This window comes from Dryobates pubescens, chromosome 2 (assembly GCF_014839835.1).
Source record: "Dryobates pubescens isolate bDryPub1 chromosome 2, bDryPub1.pri, whole genome shotgun sequence".
Classification (NCBI taxonomy): Eukaryota; Metazoa; Chordata; class Aves; order Piciformes; family Picidae; genus Dryobates; species Dryobates pubescens.
The window spans coordinates 31,441,447-31,459,549 of NC_071613.1; the positions used below are offsets into that span (position 1 = coordinate 31,441,447).

Below are 18,103 nucleotides of genomic sequence, written 5' to 3' on the forward strand. Positions count from 1 at the left end.
CACTTGTCAGATGGACTCATTGTACTTGATCCCTGTGACTTTTTTGAATACAGAAAATGAGTAATTTGTAATTTGCAGTACACATTGATCTGAAGATTAAAAATCGTATCATCTTTCATCTTCTGTATGAAGCTTCCAAAAGGTGTGTGCAATCTGAAAGGGTGTTTGGTTGGTTGCTTTCCCCTGCAACTGAAGCTCTCTGTGTAATTCTGGAAATCTTTTCTCTGTGAGAGTGTTCTGCATAACTTTATACTCTATAATGTAAAACCAAGGTGGTACATTTTAAAAAAAAATGGGTAGGGTAGGTCCCACGATAACCCAGTAAGGTAGGAAAAAGAGTTTAAAAAGGTACATTGGATTAAGAAGCCAGCCTTGCATTATCTCCTTAATCATAGAGTTATGCTAAATAAAATAGTAGTTGTTGGTGAGTTCAGTTTTGGGATTATTTCCCAGTTTTGTTGGCTGAGCATTTTGGGTTATCATCATTCCAGTTTCATTCTGTGTCACTTTTTTTTTTAGACTTTCTAAATGTCCTCAAAAAACCCTCCAAACCAACACCACCCCACACAACCCCAACCTCCAACCACTCCTGAACCCCCAGAACACCAGAGTTTGGATGAATAGTATTCTGTTCCCAAGATCCTGTGGAAGGTGGGTTTGAATGTTGTGTGCTGTGTGCTCTCCAGTAACGTCAGGCCCTCTCACCTGAATACCATTAACTGGCTTGGAGCCTACAGGGCACCAGGTACTGGTTTTGTTTTTCCCTGAAAACACTCACATGCACACACACAACTTTAGGTAGTATTTTATTGTGCAGCTAGTCATGGGAGTATATCATAATCAGCTTTTGTTTTTATTGCCCCAAAGATTTTTTTTATTTCCATCTTCTTCACTGATATACCACTTCTGAACAGCAGAGGCCTCTCCGACACCTGGTGCGAACATTCTCTCTTGCAGTTCATCTAGTTTGACCTTACGTAACCAGAGAAGAGCAGGGGATTGAAAAGCAGAGCAGCACCAAAGCTTCACCCAGAAGGTATTTTTGCTCCAGGAGAGTGCAATGCCAGGAACCATGATCCCATTTACTGTATCTTCTTTAAATTGCAGCTGTAATGGCCAAGTGCCAGAAGAAAAACTTCAGTACCTAAACCTGGGACTATTGGATATTGCAGCCCTGCATATCTATCTTAAAAGAAAAACACAACTTTTGTACTTCTTACACTCTGCTACTTGCTGCAAGCTTTCAAATGAGGTCATGTCCCACAAAATGTCTGCAGATATAAAAAGATTGTGAAAAAAGTTGCCTCAGATTTCCTACATCCCCAGAAGTGCTAGGAACCCTGCCCAATACAAGTAGTAAATTTTGTTTGCAGAAGACAGGGAAATGCACATCCAGGTGCCCTAACTTGCACTTTGAAGGTGTTACCTTGTTAATTGCCTCAGTCCATCCCACTCAATGCAGCACACTCTTTTTGAGGCAAATGGTCAGCACTAATGGTTGAAAACTTAGAGGCCAGATTTGATGGATGAAGGAAATTTATTTGCTGCAGCTAGAGCAGCCAAACCACCAGCTAAATCAAAGATGCTGCAGCAATTTCTCTTGCTGATGCTGTTCAAAGGTGCCTCTATTGACTTTGCTGCCACCACTGCCAAGGAAAGAAATTGCCAAGTCAGGGTGAACACTAGGCGAATGCAAGACACTGGTGCCACTTACAGCAAGTGGGTCTAATCCAGGATGGAAGCTTTAGAGCATAGACATTAAGGAGTAAGTACACCAAAAATGGCCCTGGACAGTTGTTTCAACACTCACAGACAGGGGGTCTGCTGGCAAAGCAGAGAGAACCCAGAGGCCCTGGGTCCCCCCTGCCATGCACTGGGCTATCAAAGGTATGACTTCGAGAAAATGTTCTAGTTGCAACAGAAATGCTTTAGTTACAAATTGGCTACAGAAGACCCCCGTAACCCCCCACCCTCCACTTCAAATTTGTTCCTTGTTTTAGCACTAATGTGAAAGCCAAAGGCAAACAGTATCAGCCTTTGCAGGGGCTGTTGTATTTATACTATCCTGTCATGGGTTACAGTTGAAGATGCTGCCACTATTCAATACCATGCTGCCATCATGCCAACTTTAAAGTGGTGGTTGGAGCAAAGTGTCACAGGGCTTGAAGCTCAGATCATAACATGAGAGGCTTCCTGTTCCAGTTGCTGCTTCTGTTTTCCAGGTTTTCAGGGTTGGTCTTTTCTGTGAGGCAGGTGCTGGGGGTAGGGGTTGCTGGCTTCTGCTGCTGCTGCATTTTGCTGTGCTGCTCTGTAGCCAGTATAAGATAATGGTGCATTACATTATCTCCTTCCCAGTTAAAACCCAGAGGTTGGGTTGTTGCTTTTTGTGTGTCATTTTCCCTCCTCTCTGTTATCCCAAGACATACCCACATGCCTAAAACCTAATACATAAACACTTGTTCCATTACCAAGATGAAAAGAACAAGAAAACCCCTCCAGTTAATGCAGAAGCCTTGTTTGAATTCTGCCAGGCAAAGCAGCAGGCTGAAGTAACTTGGAACACAACCTGCATTTAACAGTGCATGGTGTAGTCACATGTAAACACTCACCGTCAAGGAAAAAATACTCCACTTTATTTTGGCATGTGAAAAGATGTTGCAAATTATCTCATTGTTACTGAGGTAGAGTATGTTCCCAAACCTGTGACTTAGTGACACTGATACATTGACAAGTCCTCATGTAAACACCATTTATTTCTTGATCAAAAGATTCAGTTTTTAATATTAACAGTTAAGCTGAGCTGAACTAAGGCTTTCTGACTCGGCAGTCCTGAGCTGTAAAGATGACCCTGTAAGATACTGTGTTGCAGTAACTTAAGACCACTTTGTGTTCCTCAGAGCACTAAAAACAAAAAAGGTGATGCCAACAGATTTTAGGTTGTAAGTCATTTGACAATATACACTTTATTCTGATACAAAATGCCAGTATTTTAACAAATTTCAATCCATTATGGATTATATTGAAAATTTTAATTCGCATGCTATTTTTAAACTTGTTTAACCACAAGTTCAGCTCACTAGCACCATTCCTCTTGAAGTCTTTGCCAGTTATTATAACAAATTATTCTGTTCCCAATCTTGCGATATTATCTTCTACATGAAGGCCATTTTTCTTCTATGGAGATACTTGGATTACTTTAGTTCAGGAAAAAGCTAATCTTAGATAGAGATGTCAACCTGTAGCACCCACAGCAGAAAAAGAATCATCCATCAGATACCTGAATTTTAGTGACACTCAAGATCTTTCATGCTCCACACAATTTAAGATATAAACACTTGTCAAGAGACCACAGACTGATAATGTAAGTGAATATTCCACTGCGGTGTAGACAGTGTATGAAAACACATTAATGTCTTAAACACAGGAACCAAAGACAGCAAGCTAGTACATCACGCAACCAATGCTTGAAAGACCAGCAGCATTCCCCTTCCCACCTTAAAGTGAAATCACAGTTAAGATGCTGTTGAATTTCAGCAATCCTTAGAACACTTATCACATCCACATGGGCCCCTTTTGGGGAAGGACATTGGTGCTACCTGGAAGTACCGTTTGCTTTCAGATTAACACACAGGTTTAGGTACCAAATAAAACTTACGTAGAACTGCAGCTTAGGGATCAATGCTTTGTTAACTTTACCTCTTTAAATCTCCATTTGCAGTTACTATTTTCAATAGCAGCCACTATAGAAGAACCAACATTCTTAACTCTTGACATGCCTCTTAAGCAAAGATACACTGGACCTTTAGCATGTATTTACCTTTGACAGGGTTCATTTATGAATGGAGTATGATTAAGCTAATTACTCTAACAAAAGTGTTAAAAATCTAAGCATGAAAACAATACAGCGCAGGTGTATACAGAGAACAAGTCTGCAGCATCGTAGAATCCCCTCACTCGTGTTACAGAAAAAGTAGAGCTTTGCTCTATACGCAGGCCTAGTAATGAGAAATATAGAACATGCTAGAGGTCTTGTTAAAGCAACAATAAGGTCTTGTCAAGACCTTATTGTTGAAACCTGTAATGATCTCCCTCCCTTGCTCCAGGTACAAAAGCATTTGCTTTCAACTGAGTAATTCTGAAACATACACTGCTACTTCCCGTTACCTGTTGTTGCATACCTATGTGCCTAGGTGAGCTCACAAGACAACTTTGCCTAGCAGAGAAGCAGGTTTTACTCCTCTAGGTTTAAGAAAGCAAGCTTGTCACCTCAGCAACAAGCTGCCTAGCTTCCTACACTAGACTGTGGCTTTATTGCAGCCTTTTCAAAGTTTGGCTCAACCATGGCTAAGCTAAAAAAAAAAAAACAAACATTTGTTCACTTAAGAGTCACTGGAATTTCCATTAAGCAGCTCTCAATTAGATGAATACATCTCAACATTGCCACCGTAAATTACTTCCAAGTTGACTTTTAGTTGTATGCTGTAATTTCAAGTTTGCTTTCTGGATGTTTAAACTTGCTACCTGCTGCCTGTAAACATGTGAATCAATCTGTCGACAAACCTAAAGCCCCAAGCTGAACTGAAATGTACAGGTTCCCTTTGACTTTTTCTGAACAACTGAAGCGTAACTGACAGTAGAACTGAAATTGAACTCACAATAACAGTATGACGTCCAACTCCGTGCAAGTTTAAATAGGTACAAGACTACTAAATAGAAGTTACAAATATCCAAGACCCGTAACCATCAAGTACGCAAGAAATGAAGTACGTGTTCCAAGACTTAAGAACCAGTGTAGATAAAAAGCAGATTCCATGACAGTTCTTTCATTGCCAATCCCATGTGCAAGTACAGTGGTGCTTTTAGGTGAGCATTACTTGACAATATTTGCCTCTGCTAAACTATCCTGCCTGAAAGCACCAAAAAGGGAGCTCTTGGATTTATACAGAAAATAAAAACACCCAGTAAGCCATTTTAGGAGGAGAACCAATGCAAAACACCTTACAGAACTGCTGCAGCAACAGTGCATCACACATTACTGAGAATTGTAACCAACGACTTCCAGGTCACCTCTCCAGGATTCTGTAAGGTGCTGCTTTCTCCTTGAAGGTAATGAACAATTTCTCCCACCCCAGAACACTCTCCATGGTAACTACAGCACATATTTCAAAACATTTTTCATTTTTGTGTTGTTGACCTCAAATGTACAGCAGTTTTGTACCTGCCAGGAACAGAAGATTATCTTAAATAGCAATTATGGCAGCAAGCGACCCCCATCCAGAACAGGAAATACTGGACAGCATATTCTAGAATACTTGTTCCCTAAAGCCTAATGCTTTCCTTGATATTAAAAGGCTGACAAGGAAAAGCCTAGAAGGAAATAAGGGTTAAAACAAGTGTTTTACTATGCACTACAGATCTTACCCAGTCAGAAACCTTCAGTTGAAGAGGATGTGCAAGACATTCCCCATTTTGTCAAGCAGCAGCTTCTCATTCAACCTGAAAATTAAAGAAATTACTCTTACCTTGTTTAAAAACCTCCCACTACTCTTTATAATTCATGAAAAATTTTAAAGGCAAACCTTACCTATGCTCATTGCCCTTCCTTTCAGGTCTAAATGCTAGACCTATTGATTTTGAGTCAACTCAAGTAGCTATCACTCAAGGAGGTTCCAAAAGGTGAAGAACTCTTGGCTAGACTTTCTTCGATATTTCAGCTGTGATAAGCGGATTTAACTAGCCTTTGGAAAGCTGCTCACTATCAGCACAGAATCTTATGCCTTCACTTTTCTGGAAGTTGAAGCTGTTGCTCCTGCTGCCTCGTCATTCTTTAATTATGCTGACTTCTCCATACTCAATAGGCTGCTGAAGTCCTGTCTTATGAGTCTCCTTAGCAAAGTATGGATCAAAGAAGTACATCCTAGGTTCTTTGAAGCTGGTTAATCACTGTCCTCATGGCTTACACTTTTCCACATCACAAACAACAGCTAAACTACACCACCCACCTACAAAGCGGTCACTTACATCCATCTCTTAAAAGGTTGCATACAGATCTTGTTCATAAAGTTTATTATGACACTATTTTTCAAAGTTAACATTGTTGTCACAGTACAGCTACAAGAGGCCCTGTTAAAAAGAACACTGTCAATACATTCTAAAATTTAGAAATATCAGATCAATTGTCAGAGGGACATCAACCCCATCCTCCAGTTGTCCCTGCAATCAGATGCAGGCCCCACGTAGTACAAGTCTACACATCATCTAATTGTAGTAACGTACAAAGCAAGTCGGTAGTTAGGTGGCTCACTCCCTAGTGAGTTATGGTTTGGTTTCCAATGTTTTCAAACTCCAAATGGGTTGTTTAAAAAATGCCTTTATTGAAATACAGCCTCCCCCCAACCCCAAATCGTATGTACAACAACAGAAGCATTCACTAAATCACCAGTTCTTGCTTTAACTTTAGAGATTTTATAACTCCACAGAAAATAAGCAGACTTTGAAATCCAGTTTGGAGGCTACCATCTTGACACGGGTTCCTTGTTTTAGTGTACTGCAGTCTAAATACACTCCAATAACAGTGTTTAAATAACATTGTTTAATTTTTTTTTTCCAAACAACACACTCATTTTTCTACTTAAAATAATTCGTTATTAATATGACTGATTATGCCTTGAGTATTTCATACATCTTTGCAAATTCATTCCTACACTGGAATTGCATTTACCTTATACTGCACATTGACCCAGCAGTGAAACCAAGTGTAAGTAATGCCAGCCAATACACATTGTCAAGTGTCAGTATTTCTTCTATTGACTGAGTCCCTACTCCTCTGAGTCTGAACCGACAGAAAGCACTGTCCTGGCAACACTTGAGAGAATTTACATCAGATGAGAAAAGAACAGACTGCAGTGCTGTAATTTGGAGGTCAAAAGTGAGAATGAAGTACAATTTCTAGCCATATGTGCTTATAAGATTTGCTACTCCAGTGCATCAAATAAAATTGTAACACGCTATCATTCTGCCTGTGGAAACTCAAGATTGTACCATTCTACATCGTGGGAAGTGTTTCTAGTCAGTAAAATACACCTAGATTGTGTTTTATTTCGAGCTCTTAGCTGAGCACAGACATTTGCAAGGGGAGAAGCTTGAAAACTATACTACTTAGAGCCCATGGTGAATGGGCTTTTGGAACGCATTACCTGGGACTGTCAGTGATTACACCTGTGCTACCCTTGGCTCCCAGTCAGAAGAATGTGTCCAGAAAATTGCCTAGGGTGCATGCAAGAAAGTATATAGCCATTAAGTTATTGAGGAACATTCCTATTACTGTCACTATGACGCCTCATTTAATTGAAACAGAGCAGTCTGGTGTGAGGGAGAGGGAAATGGGGACAAAGGAAGGGATGAAAATTCCAAGCCACCCTCCCCAGAGTATAGTTTTATTGAAACAGAATCATTGTATATCCCAAGAAAACAGGCACTTGATTCCCCCCACCTTAACTTCTCGGGAATTACAATAAATATAAAGGTAAAAAGCAAGTTTCTTTTTGTCTTCACCCAAGACTTAAGCAACTGCAGTTATCCCTTATACATCTCAAATGAGACGGGAGACAGCTTTAATGTGTCTAAAGTTGGTCTTGTTAAAATATTTATCATGCCTTATTTTCTTGAAGCGCTAGTACTAATACAGAACTACAAATTAAAAAATATGCACAAACCAAAAAGTAATTTTGAGTTTTCATTAAGGTAAAGCTTAGTTCTATAATTCACAAACACTAATTTGAGTAACTCAATCCTAGTTATACATCTAAAACAAACTATAATGCAACATACAGATGTTTTCCCTCTGTATGCCTATGTAACTCATGTCAATGACAGTTACATATATACACTGAGACTAGACCCCTTAAGACTGCAAATCAATAGGTGTTTCTATTGTTAAATTAATACAAAATCGTAATTGAGAAATGCATTTATCCTCTCTAACAAGGAAACACCCTAGACTACATTTTATTTCTGTTATAGAGTTCTCTGTACTAAGTGTGGAAAAACTGAACTACACAAATATTGAAAAGTTAAAAATTCCTTAATTTGTTTATTCCTGGTACCACTACCACAATTTACAGGGCAATATACCTGATGTAATGGGAAAATAAAAAGAAAAAAGACAAAGCTACAACAGATAAAGACCTCAGGAATGTACATCTAATCGACACTACATTGCATTAATCAATAGCTGCACTTTTTGCAAACTGTGGCTATGACAGTCCTGAACAAGAAGGGTTTCCTGTTTAAGCTGCAGTAACTTTTCTGACTATGGATCATCGTTCCTTCTGTGGCAGATTTTACAGTTCCTCTAATGCATTTGGGACGACTGTCTCAAAGTAACCTGCAGCTTTCCTGACAACTCCTCGCTCTCTCTCCTGCTAAGAACTGTAGCCTGTTGAATACAGGATAAGAAAATTATTACTCTCAGTGAACAGTTGTACATTATTAATCATCATTATAAATATGCATTACACCTACCCTTTTCCTGGTAGCATTTTTAGAATCGTCTACCACCATAGCCCCCACTTCCACTTCCAGATCCATAACCACCTGCAAAAAAACGAGTGCATATTGAGAGACAGCAATAACATGAAATTTTAACCCAAAAACCTTTGCTGTACAAAATCATACTTACCACCATAGGGACTGCCTGAACTTCTGCCACCAAAGTTGCCACCTTTCATGGGACCATAGTTAGACTGCTGCTGTCCACTGTAATTTCCAAAATCATTGTAGTTCCCACTTCCACCGTAATTGCCTGAAACAAATACAGATTTATAAAACCACTTTGGTTCAAGACTTAGGATATGGAGCATGCCAAATTATGACATACAATGTCATGTAAATTGTAGTTTAAAACAATTTGAAATAGAATTGCAAGCATTTTGCATGCTACCTCTACGCCAAATACACAAATGACAGAAGACCCCTAGCATTTTAAGGATTAAAAATTGGCATTTTGTTGATGATGAAAAATACCACACAACGTACCAACTGGACTTGATCTCAAAGGTCTTTTCCAACCTAAAGAGTCTGTTACTAGAAATTGCACACAGATTTGAGTAGGCAATTAGAAGTTAACACAACAGAAGAAATTTAAGGCCTCCGAACTCAGAAAAGCACAAGTTTCACTGTTATCCTTCCAGTGCTTTGTATGGAATACATTATATACAATCGATTTGCTCCATAACATGACAGAACTGTTAACAGGCACGCTGCTTACACAACATCAGAGGATATAATAAAATTATGCAGTAGATTTTCCAGCTTAACTCCTCAGACCTGGAGCACACAATGAAAAAGTTTATATAAACTTAGATTTATGATCTTCACAAAGGACAAAGTGATCTATGTGTTGTGAACCGCTGAGAGCAACAGCATAACTACAGTGCTCAAGTGCTTAAAAATTCTATTTGACTTCCCCATCTAGATTTGTTATTTTTAAAAAAGAACAACTAGTACCATGTAAAACAATGCAGTAGCTCTCCTCGTGTAACACTGTCTACATTTAAGACCTAACTGTACAACTTATTTTATACAGTAACATACTTTGGGCATTGTACAACTCGGACCCGACTGAAAAGCATGCATGCCTACTGTCTAAAGCCAGCATCTTACCACCGAAATTTCCTCCTTCATTGTAACCATCGTATCCTGGTCCTCCACCACCATATCCACCACCTGGGTTTCCATATCCTGGTCCTCCACCACCACCATAACCTCCTCTGTTGCCATAGGCAGGACCACCTCCATAGTTGCCACCTTTGAATAAAATAGTTAAACACATCAATGCTGAATACTGGTAATGAAAGGTCCATCTAACAAAAAAAAAAAACCAACCCAAACCAAAACCACACCCACCCCCAAAAACTCCAAACAAACAAACCAACAACCACCAACAACAGAACCACACAACACCCCACAATGTTTTCCCTGTATTATATTCATTGCAGTGCCGCAATTTCTAAACCAGTTAATCCAAACATCACACACATGCATTAGCTTACATGTCCTCAGAAGCACAATGCTTATGAAATTCATTTTGGTTCACAGAGAATACACAGACATTCTGCTACCACCACCAAAACCCAATACATGTAAAACCTGTCTCTTGACACAAATGGCTTTGTGCAACACCCTCTGTATTCCTCTGAACAGAAGTGACTGAAGTAGACAAAACCCCTCAAAATTCTGGTTTACAGTTTTTATCCAGACATACACATAAGGCATCTGAAAGACTTCAGTTAGTCTATATGCTGATCTAGTCTCTGACATTTTGATGGAGTACTTCCAAGCAGTTCCAAAGAACTCAAAATGCATCTGCTTAAAGAATTGGGACAGAAAGAATTACATGCTATTTTCCTCATTTCCTGCCTCTCCCAAACACAAAAAAAGCTACTTCTATATGCATCGGTATTTTCCAGTTCTTTTGGATACTCATCGAAACTTCATCTTGGAAAAGATACTACTGAACCATGAAAAGTCTCACATTGATTGAAAAGGTATCTGTTAATTGGTCACTGCTTTATGCAGTTTTAGTCATCTCAGCCGACACTGAAATTTCATTTAGTTCAATAATCATAAACATCTGCTTCATGACATGAAGTTATTTAAAAGGACAAATACAGGAATGTGGCTTTTTAAACCCATCCTTTTCTGCTGAACAAAAAAACCCTTTAACTCTACAGCGCAGAAGTCCACTTTGGTGATAATATTTTCATTTCCATGGTGAAGGTCAGACTTAAACCTAGTTATGACATTATGATGAGAAAAAAAATTAAATACTGAGCAAAACACTTACCATCACCAAATCCATTGTATCCATCATTACCTCCAAAGCTTCCTCTGCTACCTCCACCACCACCACCCCCACCATAGCCTCCTGGAATACAAAAAGAGACAATTGTTTTCAACTGTCTAAGACAACTAACACAGGAATTACAACAAAAATTCTACTCTCTATAAAACACTCTAGTTATTTACCTCTTCCAAAGTTTCCTCTGACAAAGTTTCCTCCACCACCTCCAAAGTTTGCACGACCCATGAAGTTGCCTGAGCCACCACCACGACCTACAAAATGTTTTACTTAAAATTACATTAATTGAAAACCAGTTACACATAAAATAACCATGCACAACTACAAACTCACCTCTCTGAGAGCTAGCAGTCTGCATCTCTTGTTTTGAGAGTGCTTTTTTAACTTCACAGTTATGTCCATTTATAGTATGATATTTCTGAACTAGAAAAAAAATTGTGAAATACCCAAGAGTTAGAAAACCAAATCACTGAAAGCAATATGCAATAGAAGTCTCATAGAAAACTACTGTAAAGCATGACCACACTTCTAAAGGAACATTAAAGCTACCCCATTTCTTCCAATACAGCAGCTGGTTAAACCATCATCTTATATTCCACACACTCTTCTCTGTAATTCACTGTTACACTTTTATCCTTGAGCCACTTCTCACTAAGGAGTTACCTACCAACAATTTTATCAACTGTATCATGATCATCAAAAGTTACAAAAGCAAAGCCTCTTTTCTTTCCACTTTGCCTGTCTTCCATGACTTCTATGGTTTCAATCTTGCCATATTTTTCAAAGTACTCTCTTAGGTTATATTCTTCTGTATCTTCTTTAATTCCACCAACAAATATTTTCTTTACTGTGAGATGTGCCCCAGGCTTCACAGAATCCTACAATGCCAGAAAGTTACAATCAGTGTTTTAAACCATTAGTTAAAGATTAGGAAATGAAGTTAACTGAAATACTAACTCACCTCCCTTGAAACTGCTCTCTTTGGTTCAACCACACGCCCATCAACCTTATGCGGTCGAGCACTCATAGCAGCATCCACCTCCTCCACACAAGAGTAAGTCACAAAGCCAAAGCCTCTGGAACGCTTTGTTTGTGGGTCTCTCATCACCTACAAAAAACACAGGGGGCATTCTGCATGTCTGTACTAAATTATGTACCTGTATTCTTACAAAAGCACAAACTAGTATTTGACACTTTACCACACAGTCCGTGAGTGTGCCCCATTTTTCAAAGTGCTCTCTCAAGCTATCATCTGTTGTTTCAAAGCTCAGACCTCCAATAAACAGCTTTCTCAACTGCTCTGGCTCCTTTGGTTCGTGGCCCTACAAAATAAAAAATTCAAAAACATATTTCAAATGCAAACCACAAAGTTACTAAAAATTACCTGTGCACACTCTAACTACAATTGAGTGGAATATATTTACATAAAAACAATGACCACTAAGGAGTTTAGACAGCAGCATAGTTAACACTTAGTGAGGTGTGATTTTAATTAAAACATTAACAACTTCAGACAGCTCAAACACAAGTAACAGTAAGGAAATTTCAATATCCTGAATGATTCTGTTACTCCACAGTACTGCCTCTCTTACATTTGGGTTGCATAATACTCTGCAGGGATAAGCAATGAAGCACTGGTAAATAAAAAACATTACCACAAGGAACTATAAAAATTTAAGAATAGAGTGTAAAAGAAAAACCAGTTATTGTGCAAATCCAGTGTCTCATTTTGGGTCATCTATTTTGAAAAGTTTTTTTCCATGCACTTTGGAAGAAATTTAAGAATTTTAATTCCTTAAGTATAATTTTCAAATTGAGTACATGCAAGCAAAAAATCTGGAAGTACATATGCAGTACACATGAAACAACATGGACTTCTTTTACAAAGTAAATGACTAATAAATGACTAGTAGTGGGTACAACTACTGGTAAACTGATACCTTAAACTTGTTTTAAGATGCTTGTTAAGAGTTCTTGACAGTATCACTCATATATGACCAGCCACGTTTAAAAATTTGGCAGTTTTCAGAACTCAGTTTTCTATAGCATAAATAAAGTGGCTTTAAAGGTGCTTTAGTGTTTCTGCTTTCCTTCAGTGTTGGGGTTTTTTGGTATCAGGGTATATACCCATACATTTGTCAGCAGATTGTGAAAAACAGTTTTATAGCTTTCTCCCATGTCCAAAACAGAAATCTTCGTTTAAAAATCATATAAAAAACTTCTTTAGGAAGTTGGTATTTTTGTGCACATAAAACACTGCACAAGGTACATGATAGCTATGCTGTGTATGACTTCAATTCTGCAGCATAAATGCATTAACAGGCATCAATGTTTCTGCTGCAGTGAATTAATGTAGACTACATGTATTAGTCCAGAGCCGAACTACATAAAACCACCCACAGACTTCTACATGTAGATGTGCTTCAAACTTGAAGGTGAAGTGCTTTGACCTCTGCCAAAAATTTAAATAAAGTGGGTGGTGGTACCTGGGCTGGTCCAGAAAGTTTACATCCCTTTGAGTACAACCCTACCACCCTGAAGAGCCATGAGTACTGCAAAGCAATACTTGTCAAAAGATAATTTCATTACATCATAGTGCTTTAACAAATCATTGTTTTACAATGTTCAGGTTATATTACAGAAAACAATGCCTAAGATTATGAAAAGCTGGGTGGGGAGTAAATGCCTGACTTCACACCTACTAAACAGGAAAATGCAACAATGTGTTGTTTAAGGTTTATGTCTGTTACAGGAATATTACATAAATGATAGTCAATAGTCTTATGACTAAAAAGTAAAGCTTCTTTTCTACAGTCTTCCAAGTGGTCTGGACTACAGAAGTGTAACAAAAGTGTCCCTTCTATCTATATGTAAACTTTAGTATAAAGTACCAGAATAACACACATACTATATAAAGAAACTACTTCAGATTAAGTACATATTGTCTCCTGCTGCTAATTGCCCCCCCCCCCCCCCCCCTTTTTTTTTAAACTGACAATAGTTAATTTTTAGCTGGGTTATGTTAAACCCAGGAACATTAAGTGTTTCAAACTCTCACATACACATTAAAGGAAATGTATCATGTGCACATAAACTGTCATTCCCATGTGGCTGGAACAAGAGCTTCTCCCTCTCCTACCAAAGAGGACAATCTATTCAGAACATACCTGTTACAGTATGTCTCTACAGATATCAAAAGAAGCATTTTCATAGGGAATTAGTTTTTTTCAGGCATTGTGTTCTCACTGGGGTTAAGCATCTCCACGGCTTTCAGAGTGCTGCTGTCCCCTATCACACGTGTTGTTTCTCAATCCTTCTGCTGCAAGCTGATTATAACAAGTCTCTGCTGGACAGCAAACCTTGCACAACACACTTCTCCTTCCCCTGTGTAACTACCACACTACTTCAACAAAATCTCCAAGTTCCCTCCTGCGCAGCTAATAATGCAGGCCAGGACGCCATTTTGCAGTTTTCCTTTGTCAGGGCAGGGAGGGGTAGTTGTAAGAACACCCATCCTGCCTGCAGCCAGCAAGCAGCTTCGTTTCTCCCGCGCGCAGCTTAAAGGCCTTTCCAAATACATTAACAGGCTCTAAGGAGACAGGGAACTTTAATTCCAGCCTTGACTAGCGACTTCCTCCCGCGAAGCAAAGCTCAGCGGATCCCAGACCGCCTCCATTTTGTGTGCGATCTCGTCTCCTCCACCCTTAATATGGAGCCGGAGGGGAGGAGCCACGGGAGAGCGGGAACGCGCTGGCGCAGTAGCGCCCGTCCCGCCCGCCACGTCCCAGAGCCCGAGCGGCGCCGAGGTAGAGTACCGACGGCCCTGCCCCGGAAAGCACGGCCCGGAAGGAGGGCAGGGAGAGACCGGTTTGTGGGGAGCACGTGGATCACCCCTTCTCGCCACCAAAATCCACCTTCTGGTTGGTACGTCCTACCTAAAACCACCAACACTCAGCGAATGAACTGCACGTCTCTCAGAAGAGAGGAAGAATAAATTGGCAACTAGCAACCCCCGGGGATTCCTGTAAAAATCCTAAACTGTAGGACTCATGACCCCTTTTCACAATGCTGCTGTGATCCACACTCTGTATTCCGAGTTTGCTGTAAACTTAACTTTCACATGGCAGGAGGTTTGAAAAATCAGTGTTTTGGCACTGCAGTACTGCTGTATAAAGGCACTGTTTTCAAGTCGACTCCTCTGGTGCATCATACCTCTATGAACACCAGCAAGTGCCAGGGCACCACAGCTACGCTTACCTGCAAGATGAGACTGCTCTGCTCCTCAGGCAGTCCAACCCTAGACTGCCTTCTAAAATGGGAAACCTTACAGACAACTAGCACCTCATCAACTTTGTGAAACGTTTTCTATAGAAATTCTATGGCTTTGAAGTACATTCCAGTGCAAGCTACTTTGGTAAACTTAAGAGCTGTTTTACTAGGCAGCTGAGTGACCCCAGTTACATTCTATCCGAAGTCCAAACAAAGGAGACAGTTGCAACATTCCTTCCAGAAGGACTTTACCCATATCACATTTCAATACAAAATAACCATAAGGTACCCCACACATACAACTCGGATAAGGTTAGTTCTAATTTAAGTGTAAAAGCCCTCACACATTGCAGGAGTATGATTCCTGGAAAAAGTTAAAATAGTTCAAAATTCAGGCATCCTGGAAAAATGTTAGAAAAAAAAATCAAAACAATCAGATAACGTCTGTTATAAGCTATGTAAAAAAATATTCAATACCTTCTGTTTTGTGATCTTAAATTTCAGGTTATTTTCTGAAGGGTACCAAGGCTTTTTCTCCCACTCCCATTTCCACACCCTGCCCCGAAGTAACTAGCTCACATCCTCCCAGAACAGCCCCACCATCTTCTCTATACTATTTCTGTTAGAAGCAAAAGAAAAGTAATCTTTACTTAGTACAGCCACACTTTTTGTTTGCAGTGAGTAGGCGTCAATCATTTTTAATCACAAAAAAACCTGACTTCATTCCCTCTAATACCAGGATTTTGAAGATAAAAAGGAATCGAGTTCCTGAGGATGCATGAACTTGTTTTTAAAAAAACACACACTTTGATCACAAGCATACATTTCATCACTTTTGTTATAACAGAAAACTAGAAAAGCAACGTCTCCCCACTGCACTGAATATCTCACCCCTTAAAATTTTAAGTAATATACCACAACAATTTCACTAATATGGTGATGAAAGTAAAAGGGAAAAAAAAAGCTAGGAATTAATATATCAAATAGAAATGGTTCAGTTGTGGAGTTTTTAAAAATATCATCATCCCCTTAAAGCTACTTTTCAAACAAGAAATCCCCTCACCTGTGAGGATCGTCTTCCTTTCCTCTTGTAGTCTTCCACATCTCTCTCTTCCTTAAGAGCAGCCATTTTGGAAGGGTACTCTAGCTCAGCCTTTATTTCAGATGTAGGAACCCTAGAAAACAGGTTGGATAAGTTAGTACTTAACTCAATTCCTGTGAAGCAATGCATGAGTGTAGCTTTATAGGAGGAAATGGGAGAAGGAGTGAATGTAGAAAAAAAAAGCAAGTATTTAAAATAGTAGAGTAAAAATCCTCAGCCTATGTTACTCATGATTAAAAAGAGCATCTGTTATCCTAGTAAATCTCTTATACCAGTTGGACTACCTAGGTACAAATTAATGCTCAAATTCACAGAAAACAATCTATGTTGATTACCATCTTGCATAACAATCACAAATACACCTCGTAAACGGCAAATTCCACCTCTTGATACCCAAGTTCACTACATAAATCAAACTCTACTTACCTAGATTTTAAACCCCATAATATTCAACACATTGCAATTATTTCTTGTAAGAATTATCATATGTGTAACTTACTGTAATCAGTGATCTAGCAGCCTGGAACTGTAACACTAGAGGATGTGTTAAATGCAAGAATCCTCTACTGATTCTATTCTTGCAACATCAGAAATTTTAACAGATGATTCTCAGCCATCTGCAGCACTAGTAATCTGAATTACTTTTCTTCCAAGTGATATATGTGATTATCAGCCTTCACCCAACTTTTAACAATAAGTTAAGTCTGTGCCATACAAAAATCAGGTCTTTTACCAGATAAGCTAAGTGAGCAATCCATATGTAAACATTCTAACAATAACCAAAAAAACCCCAAAACAAACAGCCAACTCCACAAACACCACACAGAAACAGAATTTTTAAATCACATTCCCATTAGTCTTTATTTCTAATTTTCTGAGACAATATATTAAGTTTGTCTTGCTCTACTTTATTAGTATCTTTGTAGTATCACTACTTTGCATGTTTTTTAAAAACTTTATTACAGTAGCCAATACATTGTCAACTAAATAACCTCGTTCTGCATACTTGTACTGCATTAAAATAATTTATATTTATCAGATTAGATGTATTTTGGAGTTTGCTTGGATTGTGGGGAGGGGTTTTGGGTTTTATTCCTTCAAATACTGCATAATAAAAGGCGGGCTGGCCTCTACTAATGACCAGTATGTACTGTCATTCAAGAATGGAAATTGTTATTCCATGTTAAAAGCCAGCTTCAAATTAAACTCAGCTTGGAAACAATGAGTACTATGATTTAATACATTAACAATTTTCAAGGCTTTATGAAATAAAGTGTTTGCTTTATTTTCAGTTCCTCTCTACACAATGATAAACCTGCTATTGAGATCGTTAAACAAAACATCAGTTTGACTTATTAAGATACTGTTTCAACTGAGCTGCTTCAATTCCTGAAGCCGTAGAGGGAAGGTACTAAACAGAACATTAGCAATTCAAAGGCTTTTAAAAAAAAAAGTACTTGCATAGGGAAAAAAAACCCTTTGGTAATTATTAAGGAGAAAAAGAATAAGCCTATTAAAAGACTTTAAGTAATGAAAAGTATGCAATCCCTGTCTGATTTTGTCACCTGCTACTTTCTCTACTGAGGCTCCATGGTGGCCAACAAAAACCCGTGAAGCATGGTCCCTGCCACCGTGGCGGAGACAGTCAAAAGCGAGCTGTCTCCCTGCTAATGCACACCATCTGCTGAAGTAAACAGCCCTGCTCAGCCCTATTCCTACTGCGCCTTACAAAGTTAATAAAGCTGTCACTATTAGCTTTTTTTAATACTTAACATCAACAACATACTCTAGTCAACTTTAAATATTGCGAACGTTTTAATTAACTGAGTTAAACTAGCAGATACACGCTGCAACTCAACTACAGAGCTGAA

At 38.9% G+C, this 18,103-nt stretch overlaps 1 protein-coding gene across 1 annotated transcript; it reads right to left on the bottom strand.

Moving 5' to 3' along the window:
• Positions 1–2,748: 2,748 nt before the first annotated feature.
• On the bottom strand, positions 2,749–16,305 carry HNRNPA3 (heterogeneous nuclear ribonucleoprotein A3). The gene is made up of 13 exons (XM_009906637.2): positions 16,194–16,305; positions 12,061–12,183; positions 11,823–11,969; positions 11,529–11,739; positions 11,195–11,284; positions 11,029–11,115; positions 10,847–10,927; positions 9,664–9,807; positions 8,681–8,803; positions 8,524–8,595; positions 6,022–8,437; positions 5,422–5,496; positions 2,749–3,236 (listed from the first exon to the last, which is right to left on the bottom strand). The coding sequence occupies exons 1-10, from the start codon at positions 16,257–16,259 to the stop codon at positions 8,543–8,545; spliced, it is 1,125 nt and encodes a 374-aa protein (XP_009904939.1). The 5' UTR covers positions 16,260–16,305; the 3' UTR covers positions 2,749–3,236; positions 5,422–5,496; positions 6,022–8,437; positions 8,524–8,542.
• Between the last annotated feature and the right edge of the window lie 1,798 nt (positions 16,306–18,103).